A 26,163-nucleotide genomic window follows, 5' to 3' on the forward strand; every position below is an offset into this window, starting at 1 on the left:
CTTATATTACCGCACATAGGTAGGAAGGTAAAGAATCATAGCAACAAGGAGTGTGGTGCTGGTAGTGACCAGGAACAGGAGGGAGAGTTATTGGAGCAATGCAGGGGGAGAGATGAGACAGGGTTGGTTGAAGGTGACAGTTAGATTTGCTGCAGCTGGCAAACTAAGAGGGTCCTAAACATTAATCGCTTTTTACTCATGCCAGTCAGAACGGTTTAAAAAAAATGGCAATGAGATTATTTTGCCTCCTTTCTTTTAAGAGTAGAACAGGGCTGACTACAAAATCACTCCAGAACTGAAACACACTCAGATTAAAACAGGACTCCAAAGATACACTCAAAGCTATACAAGAAGAGCGGAAAACCTCAAAATCCTTTAGTCATCTTGTTTCCCCCGAACTAGCGAGCTGTCAAGAGCGCTGCCAAGAACGCACCTTCAAGTGTTATAGGGCCACGACGGTCTGTATCAGTGGCTGTGAGAACCGAACCAAAGGGCTGGTGGTGATTTGGGCTCATTAACTGGGACTCTTAAGAGCACAGCCTTGTGAATATGACCTCTGAAAAGCAGCAAATGCCCCCTGGCCATGGCTAATGAAACTGGGGAGACAGCAGGCCTAATACAAGCTCTGCCAGAGCACGGCTGCCAATTTCTGGAGGAGCAGGATTTACCAAACTTAATGAGACCCCTGATAAATGGAGGCTTGCTTAATTGGGAGAAACGTCAGGGAACAGATTCACTTCAGGCAGGCTCCACTGCCCCATTGTGGCTGTGAAATGACCCAACGTTAGCTTTACACAGCTCCAGTGCTTGTTAAGAAACCAACAGCTAAAACTAAGGTGAGATCCGTACCCCCCTTTCCCTTGCATCTCAGAGGGACAGAAAAAACATGCGTTGAACATACTTGCTCAAGTGAGAGATAACGTATTTGAAGACCTCATAGTTCTCCTTGGGAAATTTCTTCAGCACCTCTTTAAGTGCATGCAACTTCTGCTCTCTGTCATTGATCTCTGTTTAAAGGGGAAACAGACCGGAATTCACCATTTTACAAGGTGCAAACAGGCATTCATGATCTCCAACTACCCAAGTGCAAACTCAAAAAGCCTGCAAGTGATGTTTAAGGAGTAAATGGAGGAACACAAATCCCACGAGCCCAACCACCACCGCCACCACCACCACCGGCACTCAACAGTCCTCTGTATCCATCAAACCCAAAGTTCACAAGAGGGTTTCATGGTAGAGGATCACAGCTGATTTGCAGGTCATTAAAATAATTTCTTTTTATTTTACCGTGACAGGTACCAGACCACATTCAGTTATGCCAAGTTGCATTTCTTCTGCAACAGTCTCCATTTGCAATTGTTATCTTCATATTAAGTTTGAACCAAGTTATTCATATTTGGGGCTTATAACTGCTGGAGAGTTAAAATACAATGAAGCTGAGGTTCCTTTTCCTTACCTCAGTTTATAACCAGCTCTATTAAACCACGAAGGCTAGAAACTTACATTTTTAAAGAAAGAAATGAAAGATGAGATAATCAGGGTATTAACCAAGGCCCACAGGGCTATTACTCATTCCCATTCTAAAGAGAGACTCTTTTTAACATTAAACAGTTTGACAGGTCAATCTTTTTTGATGTGTTTTCCTTCAAGATCCAAATACTGGTAAGAAAATCTCTGCTTCCTGTTTGGTTTCCAGGTTTCCAATGTGGAATCATAACTATGTCAATTTCCTACACAGGTAGCAAACTTTCCTACAAAGGCCTTGGTTCTCTATTCGTATGCAAGCATCACAGGGGTAAATCTAACAGCTGGGCAATTTACTTGAAAAGAGAAGATTATTACTTTTATACATGTCACAATGCCACAATAAGAAAGGGGCAAACACCATCTCTCAGAAATCCTCTGGGAATTACTTCTACAGCAAAGGGTCCCAAACCTCACACGACTTCGACAGACTAAAACAAGCTCAGTACAAAGTCTTTCCCAAACTCTGAACGCGTCTGAAATGGACAGAAGAAACATTTCAGACCCAAGGCAGTGTCTTAGATTTGCACCAAACTGAGACCTGCAGAAACACAAAGTTGCTTTTCAAAGTATTTCTGGGACTGAAATGTGACTCTTTGGTCTTGTGGGGGTTTTCTGCCCCATCTTTTTTATAAAAAAAAATCAGAAGAGCAGCTCTATGTAAAACCTGATTTCACAAGAGAAATCTCTGGAGTGGGAAGCCATGAGGAATTGCCCAGCCTTTGCTTGTGTTAAATTCAAATGAGGGAAACATCTCTAGAATGCACATACATATTATTGGTCTATTAATCTGGTGCTTTGATCAATTGGTGAATTTTGCACACTTTTTGCTCATTTTTTATCATGTGGGTTTTAACTGTATTTGTTAAACTGCTTGTTTATTCCTGCATTTTTTAATTACTGTATTTGATGGTTCTACTGTGAAAACCACTCTGGGTTGGACACTTAATAGCTGAGCCAATTTGCTTCAAAGTGTGTTGTTAATTAACCGAGTGTGTTCTCAAACAGAACCAAATAGGGTAGAAATATCTGTTTTTGTCACGTACAGTCAGAAGGCATCCATGTCATGGAAACCTATTCATATTTTTATAGCGAAATACAGCCATAGGCCACTATTTATACCAATGAACACATCCAGTAGAGACCTGTGGCACACCTGCAAGCTCAATCCATACAATGGCTCTGGTCAGACCTCACCTGGAGTACTGTGTCCAGTTCTGGGCACCACAGTTAAAGAAGGACACTGACAAACTGGAACGTGTCCAGAGGAGGGCAACCAAAATGGTCAAAGGCCTGGAAACAATGCCTTATGAGGAACGGCTAAGGGAGCTGGGCATGTTTAGCCTGGAGAAGAGGAGGTGAAGGGGTGATATGGTAGCCATGTTCAAATATATAAAAGGATGTCACATAGAGGAGGGAGAAAGACTGTTTTCTGCTGCTCCAGAGAAGCGGACACGGAGCAATGGATCCAAACTACAAGAAAGAGGATTCCACCTAAACATTAGGAAGAACTTCCTGACAGTAAGAGCTGTTTGACAGTGGAATTTGCTGCCAAGGAGTGTGGTGGAGTCTCCTTCTTTGGAGGTCTTTAAGCAGAGGCTTGACAACCATATGTCAGGAGTGCTCTGATGGTGTTTCCTGCTTGGCAGGGGGTTGGACTCCATGGCCCTTGTGGTCTCTTCCAACTCGAGGATTCTATGAATGGTGTTATTGGGGAGATGTTTCGCATTTTTCACTAGGTGTAAAAGGCTCTGTTTTAAGTGAACAAGTATCTCAGTTTCTCCTCCACAAGTGCTACCACATGGGACTCTGTGCAACCAATTAATAGTTAAAAGTAAAGGGACCCCTGACCATTAAGTCCAGTCATGACCGACTCTGATCGGCAAGTCCTAGGCTCTGTGGTTTAACCCACAGCACCACTCGCGTCCCTAATTAATAGTTACTGCCCTCTAAATTAATTGCATCCAAAGGCCTGAAGTAAAATGTCACCCAGCAGTCATTCAGACCCACTCCTCTCTTTTAACAGCTGCACTCTCTCCTTTGGGGCAGCCCCATGCAGTATCAGAAGCCATCTTGCTTTAACCTTCTCCCCAACCCAACTCACTTTCCAAAAATACTTTGACCATGGCATCTCCTCTGCCGTAGACTGTGTTAACAAGACTGTGCCAGGGCAGTTCAGAATTGCTGACCTTAACAATATTAGCAAAGGCTTATATATGTGCTAAAAGGTTTAAATAATGTACACCCTGCTATTCCCAAGCATGTTCAAAGGTAAAGGTAAAGGTAAAGGTACCCCTGCCCGTACGGGCCAGTCTTGACAGACTCTGGGGTTGTGCGCCCATCTCACTCAAGAGGCCAGGGGCCAGCGCTGTCCGGAGACACTTCCGGGTCACGTGGCCAGCGTGACATCGCTGCTCTGGTGAGCCAGAGCCGCACACGGAAACGCCGTTTACCTTCCCGCTGGTAAGCGGTCCCTATTTATCTACTTGCACCCGGAGGTGCTTTCGAACTGCTAGGTTGGCAGGCGCTGGGACCGAGCAGCGGGAGCGCACCCCGCAGCAGGGATTCGAACCGCCGACCTTTCGATCGGCAAGTCCTAGGCGCTGAGGCTTTAACCCACAGCGCCACCTGCGTCCCTTAGCATGTTCAAAGCAGGCTACCAAATGCCCCAGCAAGCTCATTTTACCAAGTTATCAAAATCTGTCAAATGGTCTTGCAAAGGCATTTGTCAGGCATGCTATTTTTGGGGTGGGGTCAATTTTTGAAATATCCCATTCATCTCAAAGGAGAATTTATTAAGTGGATTAGCTCCTCATTTCAGAGTTGTTGCCTTTATGCTCTGAAGCCTTTCATGCAGCGTCTAAGATACAGCAACCACACTTTAGGTTTTAAATCAGTGCAAACCAGGGATGTGAAACCTGTGTCCCTCCAGATGTTGTTGAACTACAACTCCCATTGTCCCTGACCACTGGCCATGCTGCAGGGTCTGATGGGAGTTGGCGTCCCAACACATCTGGAGGGCCACCCCTTGTGTAAACGGATACATGACAAAAACCAAGAAATTTCTTCTTAAGACAGGTAAAAAAAAGGGAAAGAAATCCAGAAGGTGCCGCTTCAGGCATTCACACACACAATGGAACTCTTCCCCATGCTATTTTATTTTCTCGCTCTAGGTGTCGCCATGGCAAGGCTCACATCCATTCACTAAATCCCCTTAGGGAGAAAGCATTATTTTAAAAGGAAATGTTTTAAATAGCCCTGTCAGAAATAGTGAACTACAGTTCTTGGGGAGAAAAAAAATATTTGGTCAAGTTTAAAGCTGATCCACTATCCCCCTCCCTGCATAATTTGTGCATGCAACTCAGAAAGAACAGCATTACACCTGATTTTGAAATAGGAACATGAAGGAGAAATTAGTTTTTAAATAGCACACTCACTGATGGCATCAGAGTGCAGCAGTCAAGAGTGGTCCTCCAAGGATTTTGTACTCACTGCACTGGGAGGTACAGGACTCAAAAGGAAATTCTGCAACTCCATCATTCCATTTTTTTAAAATGTAGACCCTGAGTCCCCCCCCCAATCATCTGTGATCTCCCCCATTAAGGTGGCAGCCTACTAAGTATTGTCAATATTTTATCAACAAGAGCATCCCATAATACATCGCAGTCTAAAGAATGGAAGACTGGTGAGCAAAAAGGATGAATTAATAGGACAGCAAGAGTCTTCAGAACCATTTCCTAACATACTTGCCATAAGCACCCATGATGTTGGCAACATCACAGAAGTGAAATAAGATGGAGAAATATGGAATTAAAATCTGCGCAGTTATGAACATGGGTTCCCAAACAGAAGGAATGCCAAATCTGATGCTAAGTGAGAAATGTGGGGGAAGCTTAAAAGGCTCTCTAATAAGGGGAAAACAATGCTTTTCATCACCAACTGTTGCATACTCACTGTGGGCCTCCACCAGTTCATTCTGCATGTTGTAAGGTACCAAAGGGTCAGGCAGTTCTGAGAAAAAGCTCTTCATGGCTCCAGCTACGGCATTCACAGTGAAGTCCTTCTCTGCAAGGTCCAGATTGTGATCTACAAGGAGCAAATTTAATGGTTACACCTTGCAAAGTGCTGCCAGGGAGGCGCACACATTTCTGAAATTTGTTACAAGTATCAGATCAATTAATTAATTAATTAATTAATTAGTGAAAGAGGATGGTCCTAGGTATTTACCAAGGGAATTATGTCAACTACTGTAGTACAGCAGAGGTACATTTATCTGTGTTCGTAGGGTGCTGGTTAGGACTTGGGACTAGTGAGACATCTAGAACTTCTAGCAACAGCATATTGAGTGCACACAAACTCAGATACCGTTGTGATAGTCAATGAGGGCACACCACTTAACATTTTAGATTCGTAACCAGCACTTATATGACCAGGAGAATCAACACAGAGACTTGCATTTTTTCCACTGTTGTGCAGAGATCCAGAAATATACATGTGGATAGTTCTAAGATACTTTGCTCCATCCCACATAAGAGAAAATGGACGAGACTTACCTTGATCAAACTGCCGCTGTAAACTTTCCATCTCAGACTTGTTTCCACTCACCCGATAGATACCTTCAGTACCCAACCCTGGTGAAAGAGAAAGAAATTGCGCTGGATCAAAAGTGCAGATCTAAAGGCAACATTCAACAGAGAAGAAATGTGTTGAGGAATAGAAATGTTTTGCATTTCAAGAAAATAAAAATGTGCAAATGTTCCCCAGGCACATGAGGCCTCCCTCTTGCTGAAGAGTCCTGGGTATGTCTAGTGCCACATGTACACCATCTTGGGTTCCATAATGGAAAAGGGGGGGGGGGATATAAACATAAGGAACAAGTCAGATGAGGCACACAACACAGCTGACTTTTATTTTCTCTCAGTACAATAATTTGTTAAAAGGAAGGTACAGCTAGAATTCCAGAAGTAATAGAACTCTACACACAATGCAAGCTAGAAGAAAAAAGAGCTAGAATTGTGGTCTGCAAGTATCTCCCTTTCTACTCCTCCCTCCACACACCCCAAGCAGCTCTAACATCTTATAAAGTGATGTTATGATAAGAAAAACAAGACAAATACAATGAACAGAACTCTGTGCAAGAAAATCTAAAATTCTCCCATCTATTAGGGCCTTCTGATCTCAAAGGAATTGGGAAAAGGCCCTGTGGCCCTCAGCCCAATTTTAAAAGCCTCTGCAAATGAAAAGTTCAGACCTCTGGCAAGAACCATCTGCTCCTTCTGGGTAGGAAGAGGGGTGAAGGGTGACCTCACCAATTTCCTGCCCCTTGTACCGTTGGCATGCAGTGTCTGACAATTACCCCCACAGGGAAAAAGAAGTTGCCCACTTGTTCTAAGGTACAGTGAATTCAAGTGATTAAGAATCCAAGCTTGCCTTTGGGGAAACCTCTCTCTCTCTCTCTCTCTCTCTCTCTCTCTCTCTCTCTCTCCCTCTCTCTCTCTCTCAAGTCCATATGTGTCCATCTCACAGGGCTGTTGAGGATCACATCAATATAAAAATCATTAAGAATTTTAAACCCTTTAACTATATGAATGCCAAGTCTTGCTATTACAATGCAGGCTGCAGGTTGTTGGGTCATTTTTAAGACATAGGTTATACACCTTAATAGATATTATTTTAAATAAGTTGTTTGCTATTTTAAATGCTGCTCGCAGCATCTCTGAACTGCAAAATAAAGCAAACTAGAATTGCATCTACAAAGTAAATATAAAAAGGCCAAGGACACAAGAGAAGAAAGGTGGTCCGTCTCGCTAGAAGGATGGCCTTCTTCAGTGAAAACCGTAAAATGGGAGGGGGAGCATGAATGTCTCAATTTAGTAATTGTTTTAATTGTCACATTCTGAGAAGCTCGTATTTGGTGAGATAAAAGCAAAAGGCCAGGCTGAGACCCAGTCCAGGGATAGATTGATGGTAGGTGAATCTGGAGTGAAGAGGATTTATTCAGAGCACAGGTCATCAATCGCATGGCTTAAAAGCTCTTAATTGCTACAGAGGCTGTCTGTATAGGGACCTCATTTCATAGACAGCAATTCACCTCATCAGGGAGGGAAACTGGGTTAATGGGCCAGCCCAGAGGGCTGTATAATTCCAAGCCTGGAACAAAAGAGCCACTGTGTGCCCATGGATGGGGAGAGGGAAAGGAGCAGCTGCCACTGCTGCCATTTGTCTTCCCACTGCCTGGAATCCAAACAAACTTGTCAATGGACAATGCAGGATAGATTAAACATGCAAAGTACCTGTTCTGCCTGCTCAGAAGCAGCCCTGACAGGCAAGGTGAGGTGGGTGCCTCAGCAGTGACATCTGAGTAGAATCATAGAATTCTGGAGTTGGAAGGGACCCCGAGGGTCATCCAGACCAACCCACTGAAATGCAGGAATTCTGCACCCACAGCTGTCCTCAGTGGGTTTGAACCACCAACACTCAGATGCACTGACCCACTGCACCACAGGAGGGTGCTATTAAGGGCAGTTGAGTGGGAGATTCTGCAAAGGCTTGCACAAGTGAACTTCTAGTGGGTTGTGCCATTCAGAAATTTCCTGCCTCAGGAATGACTATCTGTTGGGCCAGCTTCACTACACCAAAATGCAACAGTGTTTCTCAAATCATTTCCCCCCTTCCCACTTAAGCTCCTGGACTTGAGCATGGCCACACTGCACAGCAAAGGCGCCATCAACAGGTTCGGTTGTGCGTCCCAAGATACATCACATATCGCTGCATTGCTTGCAGCTGCTTTGTGGTTCCTTGTCATTAGGACATCTCAGAGCGCACCATTAACGCCTCTCTGCGACAAAAGGGAGCTAGTTAAGCAACAGTCCACGCTGGTTGCTGGTTCCATTTTCCTACGTGGCGCCCGCCCCACAGAAAATCAAAAGGCAAGTGTGTAAACTAGGAGGAGAAGAAAAGAGCCAGAAAGAGACATGAAGGGCTGCTTGAACACCCTAACGCAGTCATTAAGCCTCTGCAAGCTCTGCGCTCTAGTTAGCAAGCTTGACCCCAAATGCTCCCTGATGCGCCACACCGAACAAAGCTAGCCTCGTTTCTTTGGAGCAGACATGGGTGCTGCGGAATTACGCAGTACATGCCTGACTGATGCGCTACACAAAGCGATCAAAATGAGACACGAGAGCAATTTCTGTCCGTAAGAGTCAGGCTATGCGAAGGTGTACATAGCAAACAAAACACACCTTAGGGCAGAAAGGTCTGCAAGATGGCTTTACGATAAACACCCAATTAATGCTGCGTCCGTCTGCCCCCCGCCCTTCCTGGAATGTTAAGAGAGATTCTCACGGAGACGCAGTCGCTCTATTTCTTCTCTCCACGATCAGTTACACACAGGCAGCAACAGCAAGACATCAATCACCCCTGAGTTGAGAGGAGAGGCATAAGCCAGAGACGGCTTACAAACCATACAGCAAACCGAGATCAACGCAAGACGATTGTAGAAGGCGCTCAACACACAGAAAGGAGCAGTGTTTAATAACAGGCTCAATATTTCCTGCAATCCACTTCCATGTTTACGTTACAAAATCCTGTTTTACACCCACCCTGGTCACACGCAAAAGTATGCAGGATTCATACACTAACATGTGAGCTAATATAATAGGCTTGTGTATGTGCCAAAACAAAGAAAGGAAGAATGAGCAGTGACTTTGCAGAACACAAGAAACAAAGCTTGCTTGGCTGCCAGGTGTATTTGAGAACATCAAACCACACCAAGCCCAACTCAAAAGTAGGTCTAGCACATGCAAGCAGCTGAAATGGCAACTGCAGCCCTTGTTCCACTCTCTAGGGACCAAAATGACACATTTCGCAGGCAATCTGTGACCCAGTTTCTCAATCTTTTCACTTTTACTTAGAAGCAGGGAAATCTGAAGGGGACCCAGTGGGGCAACAGCACCTGGGGAAAGGGTGAACTTTTGATCAGGGACATGGCGTGGGGTTGTTAATCTTCTCCTTCCCGTAACATCACTCCTCATTTCCACTTTGGAGCCCCACCATGCAGCTGCTTTTAAGAATGTGCCCTTTGGCTCTCACACATCTTTCTGCTAGTACCACTGAATTATTTTGCAAACAGTGCAAGTAAGCTAGGCTGCATGAAATGGAAGATGCTCAGAACTGCTATTTACCAAACAAGAGGAGTAAGGATATTAAGTTAACTGCTAAATGCAGGGAAAAAAATAGATGCTAATATTGCGTTGGATCCAGATTTAGTCCCCTTGATGTCAATGGGCCTGATTCTAAGCATGACTAAGACCAGCCTTCATTTTTCATCAACTGCCTACCCCCGTCTGGGTGGAGTCCAATTATATATATTGCACAGATATACAAGTACAAATTTGTCTGAATAGGATTAACATGTCTGCCTTATCCACTGATTCAGAGGTAAACTTTCTTCACTAATGGCTTCTGACCTCTGATCATTCATTGTCAGTAGCCTACTGAACCAACGTTCCTGGCGATTTGAGATTCAATATTCCAGTTGCAGCCACAAGCACTTACCATCCCACCAGGATTTTCAGAAACTCAACTGAAAATAAACATCTCCCCCGCAGGATAGCAAAACAGTTTTGCAATTTTTGTTCAGCTATGAATAAATCTAAATGTGGGGAAGATCAAATTTGTAATATGCAGAACCGGAAGAGGGTAAGAAGACTTGGAATGGTTGGAAAACTCTTGTTCTTATGTTAAAATGACACTAGGTTCATAGCTGGGAGGAAATGCACCAGGCTGGATAAGGAGTAGATGGCTAGATCTTCACTTTTGTATTTTCAGTACTTTAGAACTCAACTGGCAGCAGAAACCAAAGTCTCCAGGCCCACAAAAATCCCAGGGACACATTGCTACCTGTCACAGTTGCACTTCCAGATATAACAAATATAAATACTGAAGGCACTTCAGACTAACCAGAAGGTGTAAGGGCTGAGCGCTTGCCCAAAGTCCCTCAAGGGAGACAGAATTTCAGAGGCTGAGAAAAGTATCTGTGCTTTAGGGACTTCTCTACTAGCTTGGGAAAACCTAGACACACACTGTCACCATGGATCTCTTTTTTCAAGGAGATGAGTCTTCTTAAACTATTTAACCACAACAGCAACAGATTTCTCCAAATACGAACTCCATGCTGTGTCTGTGGACTCTACAGTCATTTCCTTGCAACTATAGAAACACCTGGCATAATAAATTATAGCTAATGCTCTTGTAGATTCCCCAATGTTTCCTATGCAAACCCACACAACCTTGGAGATCAGGGATAAAGGTGAAATGGAATAGTCAACAGTCTTCTGTTGTGGAAGGGGCACATAAAGTTTGTTTCTTGGAACTGTGGGCACTTTCTTTCCAATATTCTTGGTCGAATGGAGAATGATACCTCAAAATCCATAATACCCAGTCTTGCTCAAGTTCTATTCCAACAAATCCAACTGCCAAGACATATAGCATGTGAGATCATGTTAGAGCAGGGGTGGGGGATGTCCGGCCAGGCCTTTCTATCTGGCCCTCAGGACTCTTCCCAGACCACACCTTCACCAGTTGCGTTCTATGCCCTCCCTGAGTGCTTCTTTCTGTCCGGAGCTTGTCCTTCAACTGCAATGATTCTTTGTAGAATGAACAAAGTATAAAAAAAGAAAGAAGCCTTGCCTGTTTACAAACGTCACCAAATAAAATCATATTTTGAAGGGATTCATCACCCATGTGACTGCATTGTCATATATTTAAGAAATAACCCTCAGGCAGAGATGAAATCAGAAGGATCAGTGCATTCTTATACCCCATGTGTAATTTTATAGTTGTACGCATCACACTTACTCCTGATTTTTTCTTTTTCTTTTGACTTTGTCATCAAAAGCTCCTTATGCTGAATTCATATTACTTTATTTGGCTTTCTATTTGGGCCTGTTTGTTGTTTAATAAAATTTCATTAAAACCAACAAATAAATGAAGGCTGCTCTACATTAACCTTCCCTAACCTGGTACCCTCTGGATATTTTGGACTATGTCTCTCCTCATCCCTAATTTTTGCCCATGCTGGTTGGGGTTGATGGGAACTGTAGTCTCAAACATCTGGAGGTCACTAAGCTGCTGTAGGTCTCCTATCCCTCCTCCAATTCAAGCAGATTATACCCCACTCCCACCATAAAGTGTGCTTTATAAAGCTGGAGGGACCATGCAAAACACTTCCCCTACAGCACAAGCTGCTGAAATTAGAATGGAAGCACTCAAGTGCCCCAGGGCAGGCGCATAAGCTCTTGGACCCATCTATGGGGATCTTTAAGACTTCATTACATTTTAAAAAATAAATTTCATAACAGCAAAGAGCAACCAAGATTACGGCGCTTTGGATATACTGAATGCAGACTCTTGAAGATTAAGATGGAAGATGGCAGGATCCCCGTGGATGTGCTCTATGAGGAGCTGGCTTCAGGCACCAGGCCTGTTGGCAGACCAACTCTATGTTGCGAAGTCTGCAAACGTAACATGAAGGCTGGCAACACTAACTCTGCCAGATGGGTATCCCATGCAGTCGATCACAGTGCCTGGAGACAGACAGGTTGCGTATCCACAACAGTGACCAGAGGATGAATGACCACTGGGAGGAGCACAAAGAGAAGAAATGCCATGGTGTAACTGTATCATCAAAACCAGACACCGTCATCTGCCCCATCTGCAATAAAACACGTATCTCCTATATCAGTCTCTACAGCCGCAACAGGCGCTGTAACTCTCCAACGATTTGACTTATCCGCCAAAGGTGCACTCTTTCATTGCCTCCTGAGTTAGGTGGATGGCAACAACATCAAGCTGTTTAAATTGAAGATCCAAGGTTCTGTGGTATAACCAACAGTTGCAACTTTATCTCAAATGACAACCACAGAATAAGCTCTCCCAACCTTCCGTGTTTCTGATGCTCTGAACTTCAAACCATTTATCTTCTGCCACAGCACAGCCAAGGGTTGTCTATGCTTCACACATCCTCAGATTAGATTCAATACTGAGAAAAGGTGTCAGGCGAAGAGACAATTGCCCTACACCTTGCAGCCTTCACTGGGTAACTGGCAATAGAAATCTCTGTAACAAGGAAGTGTGTCTTGCTGGCCGTAAGCCACTGGCTTTCACCACCACCAGACACGTTATCTATGTGGTCTGTTGTGACAGTCTTGATAGGCGCAGGCCCAAGGACCAGATGCTGCCGCTCTTCTAATTTATGGAGTCATTATGGACACAGCCAGCTGCACCATAACATTCGTAGGTTTGGGAGGAAAGGAAGGTGGAAATCTCACGCCACGCCTGAAGCATCACTTGAAGTAATTATTTCTTTGATTCTTTTGTGCCTCTTTTGACAGCAAAATGGAATGGGAAGCATGTGGAAATTGTGATTTAAGTTTGGAAATGGCATGTTAATATGCAGGAGGACAAAGAGGACTGGCACACTGGCCATATATGGATCCCATAAAGTCAATCATGCCATTGTTTAGGTGGCAGCTCAACTATTTCATTGCAACATGGTGTCCAAGGGCACAAGTGAAGGAAGCTTGCCCCTCAGTCCTGAAGCAGCTGAGGGAAAGTCAATGAGCACGGAAAGCTTCTTCTATTGGCCACTTGCTGTAACTATAAGCTAAAGGTAAAGGGACCCCTGACCATTAGGTCCAGTCGTGGCCGACTCTGGGGTTGCTGCGCTCATCTTGCTTCATTGGCCGAGGGAGCCGGCGTACAGCCTCCAGGTCATGTGGCCAGCATGACTAAGCCGCTTCTGGCGAACCAGAGCAGCGCACGAAAACGCCATTTACCTTCCCGCCAGGGCGGTACCTATTTATCTCCTTGCACTTTGACGTGCTTTCGAACTGCTAGGTTGGCAGGAGCAGGGAGCGAGCAACGGGAGCTCACCCAGTTGCGGGGATTCGAACCGCCGACCTTCTGATCAGCAAGTCCTAGGCTCTTTGGTTTCACCCACAGCGCCACCCTGCTGTAACTATAGGCTTCTCCAAAAGGGGAAACAATTTTCTGCTTTATATTTTGTTTATTAGTTTTGTATACCGCCCTGGATCAATAAACTCCAGAGTAGTTTACATCAATAAAAATATAAAACAAATATAATAGAATACAAACCAGTTATAATAAGAATGATTCAATAACTCCAACAAAGAAAAACAGCAGCATTAAACTGTTCACCTGTGTGCTGAGTTTGGTGTTTCAGGATAAATGACAAAGATAAGGGTTGTTCAGTGGAAACATCCACCTCTTTAGAAACCTTACCTAGCATTGTTCAAAAGTTGAATGTTATTGTTCCATTTTAACGGTTAATTTTTTTTAATTAAAAAAAAGCATCAATGAGTAAATCACCTGTTAATGATTAAGGTATCTTTTTTGTTGTTCTAATAAAGTTAATTAGTTTCTAAGAATAACAAAGTAGGAAGGGCTCCCAGAATAAGCCTGTGTACCCAGCAGCCAATATAAACAATAGTCACTCATCCCCACACATCTTCTTAAGCAATCCTGACAAGTGCTTATTGGAATCACAGCCAATAAATGACAGAGGGCACCTGCTGAGCATTTTATGTAACACGCAGGCCATTTTTTGGGCCCCAGGGCCCTCAAAGCAACCTACAATAAAGGAATAGAAACTAAGTCAAAGCCAAGTCAAAACCCAATCACCTCCCAACTCCCCCCTCCATTAACTCCCCCCTCCATTATATTGAAACAGGGAGCTCTCCTGGTATATGGCATTTGTGATAGCATGGGGGGGGGGAACACTCTTGGAAAACACTTTCCTTGGCTCTCAGCAACTCACCAAATCTCTTGCCTTCACTCTTCATCTCTTTCCCAATGGACCAACTGCTTGTCTGCAATACCCCACACTTGTTATCCTTCCTTGCTCCAAACGAAGTGATATATTTTCCACCAAAACCAACCAAAACAGTGATCCTGTTGTCTTATTTGTATAATTTCAGTCACAGATTTGAGGATTCCCATAACGGTGGTTGTGGGGGTTCGGTTCAAAAACCCAAGATTTTGGTTTTTCATCAAGGCTTTAAAAATATATATATACTGTATGTAAAAGCATACATATCCCTTAATAAAAAGTTCCATGTCACGGCATCTGTTTCTGCAAAATGCATTCCAAGTAAATTACAACAGCATGCAGATATTTTGATGGGGCTTCATGAAGCTGCCAGCTCCTTTTCAACTTTCTGGTGACAAAGACTCCTCCTGATAGTTCTGCTGATGTGTAATGAATCAGCCATCAGAACTATGGTTTCTCTTGTCTCAACGTATCAAAGTACTTGGATAAAGCAAGACAAATGTCACTGGCTGGCAAAAAGCATAATTGCAAACACATAAAAAAGTAACTTCAGGAACGTTAAGAGCCACTGGGGGACGTTGTCAACTTAGTAATTCCCTATCCCCAGCCAGCTAACAAGCAGGAAAGGCTTTCCAAGCCAAACCCCATTTTGAATTTACATTTTGATGATGCTCTGATGATTTCACAAATGCTTCCCCCCTGCAATACTCGGCATCTAGATGAGTAACAAGCCCCTCACCATCACCATCCAGGATTCAAAGCAATTAACTAGGAGCCAATAACACTAGCAATTATATTGTCTTATATGTATATTCCGCTTTTTGAGTCAAGACCGACTCCCAAAGGAGCTCATTATGTTTATACCCCACAATTCTTTGATGGGGCACAAGTCAATGTATATGGCTCTTCCCCACAATCACTCAAATTTCTTCTCACAGCCACTTCGTTAGGCTGAGAGATATTCTGGCTCAAGGGCACCCAGTGAGTTTAGTGGGCAAGCAGGGATATGGAAGTAGGTTTCGGCAGTCCAGCATTCCACAAGCCCTGCCACACTAACTCTCAAGAGCTTTACAATGAAAATCCACACAAAGCTTTTATCTACCGTTCATTCACATTCTCTCTCACACACTTCATATATATAAGTTTTGACCTATAAAGCCTTAAATGGCTCAGGACCGCAATACCTCAAGGACCGCCTCTTTCCATATGAACCTACCCGAACCTTGAGATCATCTTCTGAGGCCCTCCTTCGCGTGCCTCCTCCGTGAGAGGTCCAGAGGGTGGCAACACAAGAACAGGGCCTTCTCTGCAGTGGCTCCCCGTCTGTGGAATGCTCTCCCCAGAGAAGTTTGCCTGGCGCCTTCATTATACACCTTTAGGTGTCTGACAAAAAACATTCCTTTTTAACCAGGTCTTTGGGTGATCTGATTTACATCGTATGCCCTTTTAAAATGTGGGGGTTTTTTTGAGGGGGGCTATTGGGGTGTTGTTTTTATTTTTATTAGGTATTTTGTGGTCTTATATTTTGATTTTATTCTGTGAACCACACTGAGACCCCCGGATATAGGGCAGTATATAAATTCAATGAAGAAGAGGAAGAGGAAGAGGAAAAGGGAAAGGATTTCTGTCTCTTGGGACTGTGTATGGCAGTCTCTTCTAGCCCCTGGCATTTCCAGGATCATCTTCCAGAGGAGATGCAGGTGGACTCAGTGGCTGGTGGAAAGCAAAGATGGCAACTCACAGAAATAGCCCAACAGTTTATTGCTATCTTGTTTATAAACAGCTACTCCTACTGTTTAAATTCATGCTAGTGTTAGAGCAAATAGGTAGTTAAACTCTCTCTCTACTTCAACCACTGAGCTCTCCTGTAAGAGCTAATTGATCCTTTACCTGGAAATATTCCTGCTAATTTTCTTCTCAAGAAATGGGATACAAACAAACATGAACTGTCCTAAAGGACCCTTTCCCCTCTCTGTCTCAGGCTAACATTAAAACCCACGGGAAGAGATGCAGAAGGAAAAACACACACAAGATTATGCATTATTTTCTGCTCAATGAGCTGCAGGGCAGGTCAACTAACAAATTTATGTTTCAGATGAGACATCCTAGCCAATAGGTGTAAATTTAAAATGTGTTCTAATCAGATCAAGTATTACTTGTACACTAAAGAAAAAGCAGGTTGTAGATATTAGAAATGTGAAAGCTGAAAATTGTATAAATCATGTTTGAGTGGACCAGCTGCAAGACTGATAGTGTACCAAGTTCAAGACATACTTGCTATTCAATCTTACTCAAATGTAGACAATGCAGAAAGCTACAAGCTACACATAAATTTGGAATTATTCAATTTCAACACTGTTTTAAATTAAAATCAACTACAAATGAGGCCACCAGTGACATGGAAGAACGCCATTTTGGTGCCATTATCCACAACATATTCATCATACTCTTATTAAACATGGTTAAGTAGAACATTTAATTGCTGGATGGTGATCACCCCTCAGCCGTGGTCAGAATCAGGAATGATGAAGCCAAGTTAATTATTACTGTGGCTTGTACACCTCGGAAATTTGGAACATTATGCTCACATTTTACATTGCCAGTTTTTAATGAAATAACTATGGGGTACTGGTGTTTAACTTAACCATGTTTTCATCCAACACTGTTGGGTAACATCCACCATTGTTGAAGTAAATCCTTTGAAATGCAATGTCCAAAAATTAAAGAGCAACCCTGAGGGATCAATCCAAGGATCTCTCTAGTTCAGCATCCTGCTTCACACAGAGGCCAAGCAAATGTCTGCTTAATTGCTAAAGGCAACCAACACAGTATTTGGCTACATAACGTATTTGGCTAAAATAAATTCTGGATTTTTACTGTTTTGTTTTTTGGTAAACTGCTTTCAGCTTTGTTCTTGTTTTTTTAACAACCAAGCAGTGTAAAATTTTTATGAATCAGTGGAAAGGAATAAGGAATGACCTAGAGGTGTGGGGTAGAATGAAACTCTCCTTTTGGGGTAGAATCTCTACGATAAAGATGAACATGCTTCCTAAGATGTTATTTTTATTTCAGACTATCCCCATTATCAAGGGGGTAGGGATTTTTAAGGATTGGCAAAGAGTGATTTCAAGGTATATTTGGCAGGGCAAGAAGCCAAGAATAAAATATAAATTATTAACAGATGTGAGAGAAAGAGGAGGCTTCACCCTGCCAGATATGAAACTATATTATGAAGCAGCATGCCTTTGCTGGTTAAAGGAATGGATTAAATTAGAAAATATGGAACTACTGGACCTTGAAGGTTTTGATAACAGATTTGGTTGGCATGCTTACCTATGGTGTGACAAGAAGAAAGTTCATAAAGGATTTGGGAACCACATTCTCAGGAATTTGTTAATAGAAGTATGGGACAGGTATAAAAATCTTCTGGAACCAAGAGTTCCACATTGGCTATCTCCGTTAGAGGTTATGTGTGTAAAGAAAATTAATATGAGAGGGAAATGGGTTACCTATGGAGAATTAGTAACTAAAGGAGGAGGAAAATGGAAACTAAAACCATATGAACAAGTTAAAGAATACGTGTATGATTGGTTGCATTATTTTCAGGTAAATGAAATGTTTAAAAAAGATATAAAGGAAAGTGGCTATGTAGAAAAAGACTCTAAGTTCCAAACAGATATAATAAATAATGAATATAAAATTCAGTCAAAAATGTATAAGATATTGTTGGAATGGTGTACGAAAGATGAAGAGGTTAAATCGGTAATGATACAATGGGCCAAAGATTTTGGATATAATATTCAACTAGAAGATTGGGAAAAATTATGGAAGGAAAATTTAAAATTTACTGCATGCATGGTGTTGAAGGAAAATGTTATGAAAATGTTTTACAGATGGTACATTACACCGGTAAAACTTGCAAAAATGTATAAAACATGTAATAAGTGTTGGAAATGTAAAGAAAAAGAGGGAACATTTTACCATATGTGGTGGGAATGTAAGAAAGTGAAGAGTTTCTGGGAAGCGATATATAATGAACTAAAAAAGATATTAAAATATACTTTTGTTAAGAAACCAGAAGTTTTTCTTTTAGGGATCACAGGAAAAGAAATAAGAAGAAAAGACTGCAAATTATTCCAGTATGCAGTCACTGCAGCAAGAATTTTACTGGCCCAGAAATGGAAACAAGAGGAAATACCGACGATTCAAGAATGGAGAATGAAATTGACGGACTATGCGGAACTGGATAAATTGACTGGGAAAATAAGATATGTTCGAAACCAAAAGTTCATCGAAGATTGGGAAAAGTTTGTAGATTATCTGAAAAATGTATGTGATGTGCAAACAACGCTAGTGGGGTTTCAAAGAAGCACTGTAAAAGTTTAAGAGGTATTGTTAAAAAGAAATAGAAAAGGGAGGGAAGACAAATGGCAATACAATCTAGGGAATGCGTATTGAAGAGTAATTACAGATGATTACCAGAGAAACTGAAGGAAGTCCAAAAAGTGTAATTTGTTAAAATTTGGATAAAATTGTACAATTGTGTTGGAAAATTAATAAAAATTTATATGGGGAAAAAAATTATGAATCAAACAAATGAAGAAGAAGAAGAAGAAGAGTTTGGATTTGATATCCCGCCTTTCACTCCCTTTAAGGAGTCTCAAAGCGGCTAACATTCACCTTTCCCTTCCTCCCCCACAACAAACACTCTGTGAGGTGAGTGGGGCTGAGAGACTTCAAAGAAGTGTGACTGGCCCAAGGTCACCCAGCAGCTGCAGGTGGAGGAGCGGAGACGCGGACCTGGTTCCCCAGGATTACGAGACTACCGCTCTTAACCACTACACCACACTACACCATGCTGACCTGGCATATTTCGGCTTCCTATATTTCCTAAATCATCAAGCTATGATCCAAGTCCACGACAATCCCAAGTACCCATGAAGGTCCAAGGCATCTCTATGGAAATAGCATTCCTGTTGCCCCAAACATTCCAGATAATCGATGGATGCTCAAAGCATACATTTGAAGCTCACACCGTAGGTCATTTCTATGTGAAATGGCAGCCAGCCCTTTTGACTGAGGCCTCTCCCCAGAGCTTGCATATGCAGAAGGCAGTTTGTGTAGGCAGTCTTTCCCATCATCTCTCCCCTGTGATGATGATGATGATGATGATAAATTTTATTTATACCCCGTCCTCCCCAGCCAAGACCGGACTCAGGGCAGCTAACAACCAATAATAAAAACAAGTTGATTAAAATACAATTTAAAAGATTAAGGTACAACATTAAAACATTAGGGTGCGATCTCTTCATAGGAGGAGAAAGGAAAAAAGAAAGAGGGGGAGGGAATCAAACTGATTCCAAGCCAAAACGCCAGGTGGAACAACTCTGTCTTACAGGCCCTGCGGAAAGAAATCAGATCTTGCAGGGCCCTGGTCTCATGAGGCAGAGCGTTCCACCAGAGTGTTGAGAAGGCCCTGGCTCTGGTTGAGGCTAATCTAACTTCCTTAGGGCCCGGGACATTAGGGTGTTGCTATAAGGTCCTCCGTGGGGCGATCCCGTAGGTACGAGGGTCCTAGGCCGTGAAGGGCTTTAAAGGTCAAAACCAGCACCTTAAATCTGACCCTTTACTCCACTGGGAGCCAATGCAGCTGGAAAAGCACTGGGTGAATATGCTCCCATGGCAGAGACCCTGTGTGGAGCCTCGCCCTGGCATTCTGCACCCTCTGGAGTTTCTGGGACAGCTTCAAGGGCAGCCCCGCATAGAGCGAATTACAGTAGTCAAGCCTGTAATGCCTGCCTGATGCAGTTTTGTGCAGGGCTCTTCTGCCCAATTTCAGGCAATTTCCCCACTGCACTGCCGTTCCATGGAGCATAGCCTATGCTGTTCAGGAACCCCCACCCCTTGGGGGGGGGACATTCGGGGTGGGGGGGCTTGGGGGGGCAAAAACCTGGTTGTGCAAACTTCCTTCTGCCTATACAATGATTGGGTATAAACCGTTATCTTGTTTTCTTCAACAGACTCATGTGTGATTAGCTTTGAGTTTATGTTTACTAATTTGTAATTTCACATTGAAAAATAGGAGATACACATATAGATGTAAACACACATATGGGGGGGTTGGGCTGAGACTGAAAAAACAGGTTCAGACACTAGTTCTTAGTTACAACATTTAGCAGGTGATGGAGCAGAATCTAAGCCTTCTTGAGCTAAGCCAGGCTTCCTCAACCTCAGCCCTCCAGATGTTTTTGGCCTACTACTCCCATGATTCCTAGCTAGCAGGACCAGTGGTCGGGGATGATGGGAATTGTAGTCTCAAGACATCTGGAGGGCTGAGGTTGAAGAAGCCTGATCTAAGCCTTTGTTGTCTCAGTGACGGCAGTTATTGACTGGAAGGAGGAGGCTTTCTCACATAAAATTACTCACATAATCAGCAAACAACCAGAATCACGGTTGTTTGGACCACCTTGTCAGTTTCAATATGAAAAGGACCCACTTTCAAGTTCTACATGTTATAAATTAAAACTTAACAAAAAAAAAAAAAAGAGCTAGGAGGCTTTACCCAAGAAAGGACTAGACCAAAATAATTTAGGAAAGGAAGAGTCCTGGCCCAGAACAAACAAAATAGGGTCATCTTCAAATCATAGTTCACAAAGGTGCCACCAGGAACTCCCCCCTCCCATGGTTTGCTTTAACCATGGTTTAGCATTACACCAGCTTTGGCATAAACATAGCTACAGATAACAAAGACTGCTCTAAGAACCATAGTTTGCAAGCCCAATTCAAACCATTGTTTTGAGTACAATCCTGGTTAGCTTCAACTGTGTTTCTGCCAAAGCCAACATAACAATAATCAAATGACAAAAGGGAGACTGTAAATTGCCTGTGAGGGGGAGAAGGGAGATGGCGCATGAGCTTACAGAATTGCAAGCCACATTTTTAGTAGTCCCAAGCCATTCATTTTCTTATCCCTAGGCTTGGCACTACAAAGAAGACCTATTTTTAGCTGTTTTTAATAGTTTCCCACTCTACAGGTAGAGATTGCCTTGAAATACACCTTACTGTTTTCTTTGTTTAACCCAGCCAAAATTGACCATGTTGGGTAATGGCTATTACATTAAGTAGCACTAAATGGAGCCAACAGCAAGCTTAATTCATTTCCAACACACACCAAGGAAACACTAACAGTCTGCAATATTACTTACCATTTCATCCATTTACAAAATGGGGTGGATGAAGATTAATCCTGGCTTAAGAACTAAAACAGATTCTGGCTACATTAAACTAGAGTGAGACTAGAGATGCTAAATTGGCACGGGGAAATCATTTGTCAACAGTACTGGTGGAACATCTGGACTGTACATCAGGGAAGAGGCCATAGATCAATAGTGAAGTACACGCTCTGCTTGCAGAAGATCCCCACATCTCCAATTAAAATGTCTCATACAGGGAAAACCAAGGAGGGCGCTGCCAGATAACATGCACAATAAGTGCCCAAGTTTCCTATTGTCTGCTTTTAAATCCACTTGAAGAAAGCAATCAACTCGACTAAAACAGAACTTCTACCTATTACAAGGATCAGGTACAACATCTGTAAGGTTCCATCAAGACTGATTTTGAGGTCTCATGAAACTTATTACTTAACCTTTGAGCAGAGATAGATGAGCGTCTTCCACCCACCCATCTCTTTCCCCAAAGTGAAGCACTTTGGGTTGGATCAAAGACAAGTGAAGCTGTTTCACCCAAAATCCATTTTCACTAACAGTTTTCCAAGCCCATAAGAATGGAGATGCCATTCACTGATTTGTGTACAAGAATACATCTTGGAAAAACTACCTCTAGTAGGGGACTCTTCCATCCTCAAGGATCTCGTGCAGTGAGTGGGCTTTATCTCCCTCCACCACCATGGGTGTGGGGGTGTGCAGGCAGCCTTTTAATATAATCTTATTGCTATCATTGGAGAAAGGCAACCAGAAAGACTGGGTGGAGTGCAAACAACAACCCACTGCTTTTCAGCCTCCTGCTACAAGGTCTTCAATTCTAGGTTGCTATTTGCCCCTGTCCCCCTGCTCTGAGCAATTATGGGTCTAACAATGTGGGTGGTCAGAGAAGAATCTGGGAGTTTCTAGTACTTACCGTATTTTTCGTTCTATAGGACGCACCGGACCATAGGAAGGGGAGAATGGGGGGGGGGAATTCTCCCCCCTCTGCTCAGTGCCCCTTCAGAGAAGCGGCAGGAGAAACGGAGCCCCTTCCATTTCTCCTCCCGCTTCGCTGAAGGGGCGCTGCGCAGAGAGGAAAAACTATGCAGCGCCTCTCCAGCGAAGCGAAGCCTGGAGAGCAAGAGGGATTGGTGTGTACCGACCCCTCTCGCTCTCCAGGCTTCAGGCGGCTATCCGCAAGCCTTCGGAGTGTGGCGGGAACTCCTGCTGCGCTCCGAAGGCTTGTGGATAGCTGCCTGAAGCCCCCGGAGCGCAGCAAGAGTTCCCCGCACTCCGGAGGCTTCGCGTTGCTATCGCTGAAGCCAAGGAGCCTGCATTCGCTCCATAGGACGCACACACATTTCCCCTTCATTTTTGGAGGGGAAAAAGTGCGTCCTATAGAGCGAAAAATACGGTACCTCTCCTTTGAAATGAGCATTACACCAAGCCCCTTTTTGGGCCTGAATCTGAAGGACTTCACCAGTTATCTCTAGAAGCAAGAGATCTATCAGCTACTGACTTCCTTCCTTTCCTAAAGTTCCTGCAGAAATCTCTGAAATAATCCAGGCTACACATGAGCTTGCAAAGTTATCATGATGTTATAATTCAGCCTCTTCCTTGCCCATCCATTAGGCTGGTGTGATTGCTGGCCAAAGCAAATGTTACACAGCAGCCTGGGCACCTCTGGGCAACCTCTAGGAATATCCCAGTTTAAAAACAATCTTTCTTGGACAGCTGGAGTTAGTTATTTGAACACGGCCAAAGAAATAGCTCAATTACTCTAACCAGTTACTGCTTGAACAGACTCTTGGAATCAGAGCAATTCGCAATAAATTCTGGTCAAATAGGCCCCAGACAGAAATCTCAAAACACACACTCAAATACAGAACTAATTTTCCAGCTGAAAGCCTTACACAGGTATTTAGCCTAACAAGTGGGACATTCAACAAAATGTTTCAGTGTAGAACACTCCTGTTAAGGATTTAAGCCAGTTAGCCATACCATTTTCCAGTAGAGTTGGTGGCATTCCCTTCTCAGCACCCCCAGATCTTCCATCTCCCCCAACTGTAAGCATTTCATACCCATTTAGCACCCCCAATCCCTTGGGTGTTTTTATGCAAACCTCAGGTTCTGTCCTGTCAAGACCCCTCCCCATCACGTTGGTTATTGCTACAAGGATCCACTTGAGTTCAATAAAAATATATAGGATTGCTATGACCAGGAAACAATCTAATTCAAAATGGGCCCTGATAACCCTTGGACAGTGAACCAATTATTTGTCTTCACTTGAAAGTCTTCATCTATAGCCTAAATTATGCTGTCCAGTTACTTATCTGCCTGCTCGTGCACATTCTTTCAGCTGGTGGCTGTGGAAATGGAAACCATCTGCTCAGTTCCCTCCTTCCATTTCCTATCAACTGTCGAAAACCATGTTTGCAGAAGTCTGATAGTGCTATTTTTGTGACTGGGCTTTTCTGTTTGTCTTTTGAGACCTGCACTTTTCATTATGGAAGTCACAAGGCCAATGCTTTGCTGGTCTACAGCCAGGTTGCCAAACTTTGTGCCAGTGGAAGCGTTTGGAATTTCGAGAAAGTTCTGTGACTGCTAGGCACAAAATGGCTTGGGGTGGGGGGGTGGGGCATGACCAAATGGTTACCGCAAATAAAAGCAGAAAAAGAGGCAGGACAAAAGAAGGCTGCAGACATATCCCACCCCCTGAAACAAGCCATCAGTGTGGGAAAAGGCACCGACATCAGCCACTACTACCCTTACTCACAGCAATAAAGTTATTTACATCTCTCCTCTGTTCAGAATGGACGGAAGGGTAGGGATTCAATCCTGCCATCCAATGCAATGTGGGCATGTTTAATGGGGCATGTTCAATGTAGGAGAGGCTGAGCCAGTTCAAGTAAGAACTGAGCGGGGGGGGGGGGGGGACCTGTTTCTGGTGCATTGTGTATTTTGGAGGGGGTATTTATTTAGACCATTTGCAAGTGTCATGGCAGGTACCGGAAGCCACGTAGCATTGGCAGCTACTGCTCTAAGGGTATCCCAGGTCACAAAGAAGACCTCACTAAGTGGAATGGAAAATTGCTTATCCTCAAATCCATGCTACTGTGGGTAATAAATTTTAATATTCCCAGGCATTTTAGTTTTCCAAATATAATTTTTTTAAATGGTTCTTTTTTTTGCCGTTTCTCTCCCTTACTATCATTCTTTAATAGGGTTTTATTATTTTATATATTGATAATCACCTTGAGGTTTTTTATGCTTCTTAAAGGGTGGGATAGAAATATTTAAAACTAAAAATAAATGCCAAGTTTTAGACATATCATAAAGTGCAACACACTTGTAATACACTTATGAAAAGGGTTTACATTGTTAAGGAGTGGTGCAGGCTTTCTTTTAGGGAAGAGAGTTCAGGGGCAGAATAGCCCAGCTTAGCAAAATACTCACTCCCCAGTGAAAAAAACATTCTTTGCTCAGGATTTTTTTGACATGTGATTGTCAATACATTTACATTGATTTGTGACATATCTGAAGACATGCCTGTTCGTCCAAGGAGAGTCTACTATTATTATTATTAATAATAGTTACTGTGTTTGTTTGGTGTTTTTTTTTTACTGATTTTACTGCATTTATTGTGCTTTATTATTATTGTGAACTGCTTTGGTATTTCTCTCTGTAAATGAAAAGCAGCAGAGAAATGTTCTAATAAATAAAAGGCAACCGCTCAAAAGAGAGAGAAGCTGTTATTTGCAGAATGCTTTCTGCAGCAGACACAAGAAGTTAAATATGCATTCAACACTAAGTCAAATGTGCTCAGTGAAGCTTTGCAGAACCTATCAGGCGCACAAATTTCATCAGCGGGGGAAAAAGAAGCCCACCAAATGCTACACTGTGCCCGCCACTATAGTGTCAGCAGTTGGCGTGAGTAGCAGGAAAAGGGCTTGCCACTGTCCTGGAAGTTGAAGGCAGTGTCAAAACACTGTTGTCTGAAGGAGGTGTAGCAGCCAGGAGAGTAAGGATTGGGGTGCTGATCAGGTGGGAAAGACCTCTGTGACTGGTCACATGGTCAGAAGAATACCAGGGAGCTCCCACCACCACCATACAAAGGAGACCAAGTATGGGGACATGGGGGGGTGACATTAAGAACAGAAGGAGGACCTTTGTTGTTGAATCAACTCCTGCTAGAAATTGGACAGATTTGTTGCATTTTTTGACATCAATTGAAAATTGACTTTCCAGATATTTATATGCTTTGTCAAACTGACTTTCATTCTTGTGTTTTGTGTAAATTCATTTTCTGTTTTGCTGTTAGCTACTCTGCGTTTCCCTCGAGGACAAAATGTGGGATATGGGCAATAAATCTGACCCTCAAAGCGGAACCTGCCTACACATTTTCACCACCGCTACCTCATCACAAAACACTTAAAAGTGGTGCCTGGGGTTTCTAGAATGAAGTTGAGATTCCTATAATTCTTTTTAAAAGCTCTTGAGAACAGCATAAAGAAATTCTTAAGCTATTAGGCAATAAAGTACCTGTCCCAGCACCTTCCACAGAGCTTTCCACGTACACACAGCTGT

At 43.0% G+C, this 26,163-nt stretch overlaps 1 protein-coding gene across 1 annotated transcript in view; it reads right to left on the reverse strand.

Annotated features, from left to right (window-relative positions):
* Positions 1-26,163, reverse strand: part of ARHGAP35 (Rho GTPase activating protein 35) — an 89,460-nt gene that overhangs the window by 5,896 nt on the left and 57,401 nt on the right. Inside the window, exons 4-6 of the mRNA XM_083753593.1 lie at positions 6,078-6,155; positions 5,479-5,610; positions 902-1,007 (exon numbers count right to left, since the gene is read on the reverse strand). Of these exons, the coding sequence (XP_083609719.1) occupies positions 902-1,007; positions 5,479-5,610; positions 6,078-6,155 (316 nt within the window). The remainder of the gene's footprint in view (positions 1-901; positions 1,008-5,478; positions 5,611-6,077; positions 6,156-26,163) is intronic.

This window comes from Podarcis gaigeae (genome assembly GCF_964106915.1).
Source record: "Podarcis gaigeae genome assembly, chromosome: 8".
Lineage (NCBI taxonomy): Eukaryota > Metazoa > Chordata > Lepidosauria > Squamata > Lacertidae > Podarcis > Podarcis gaigeae.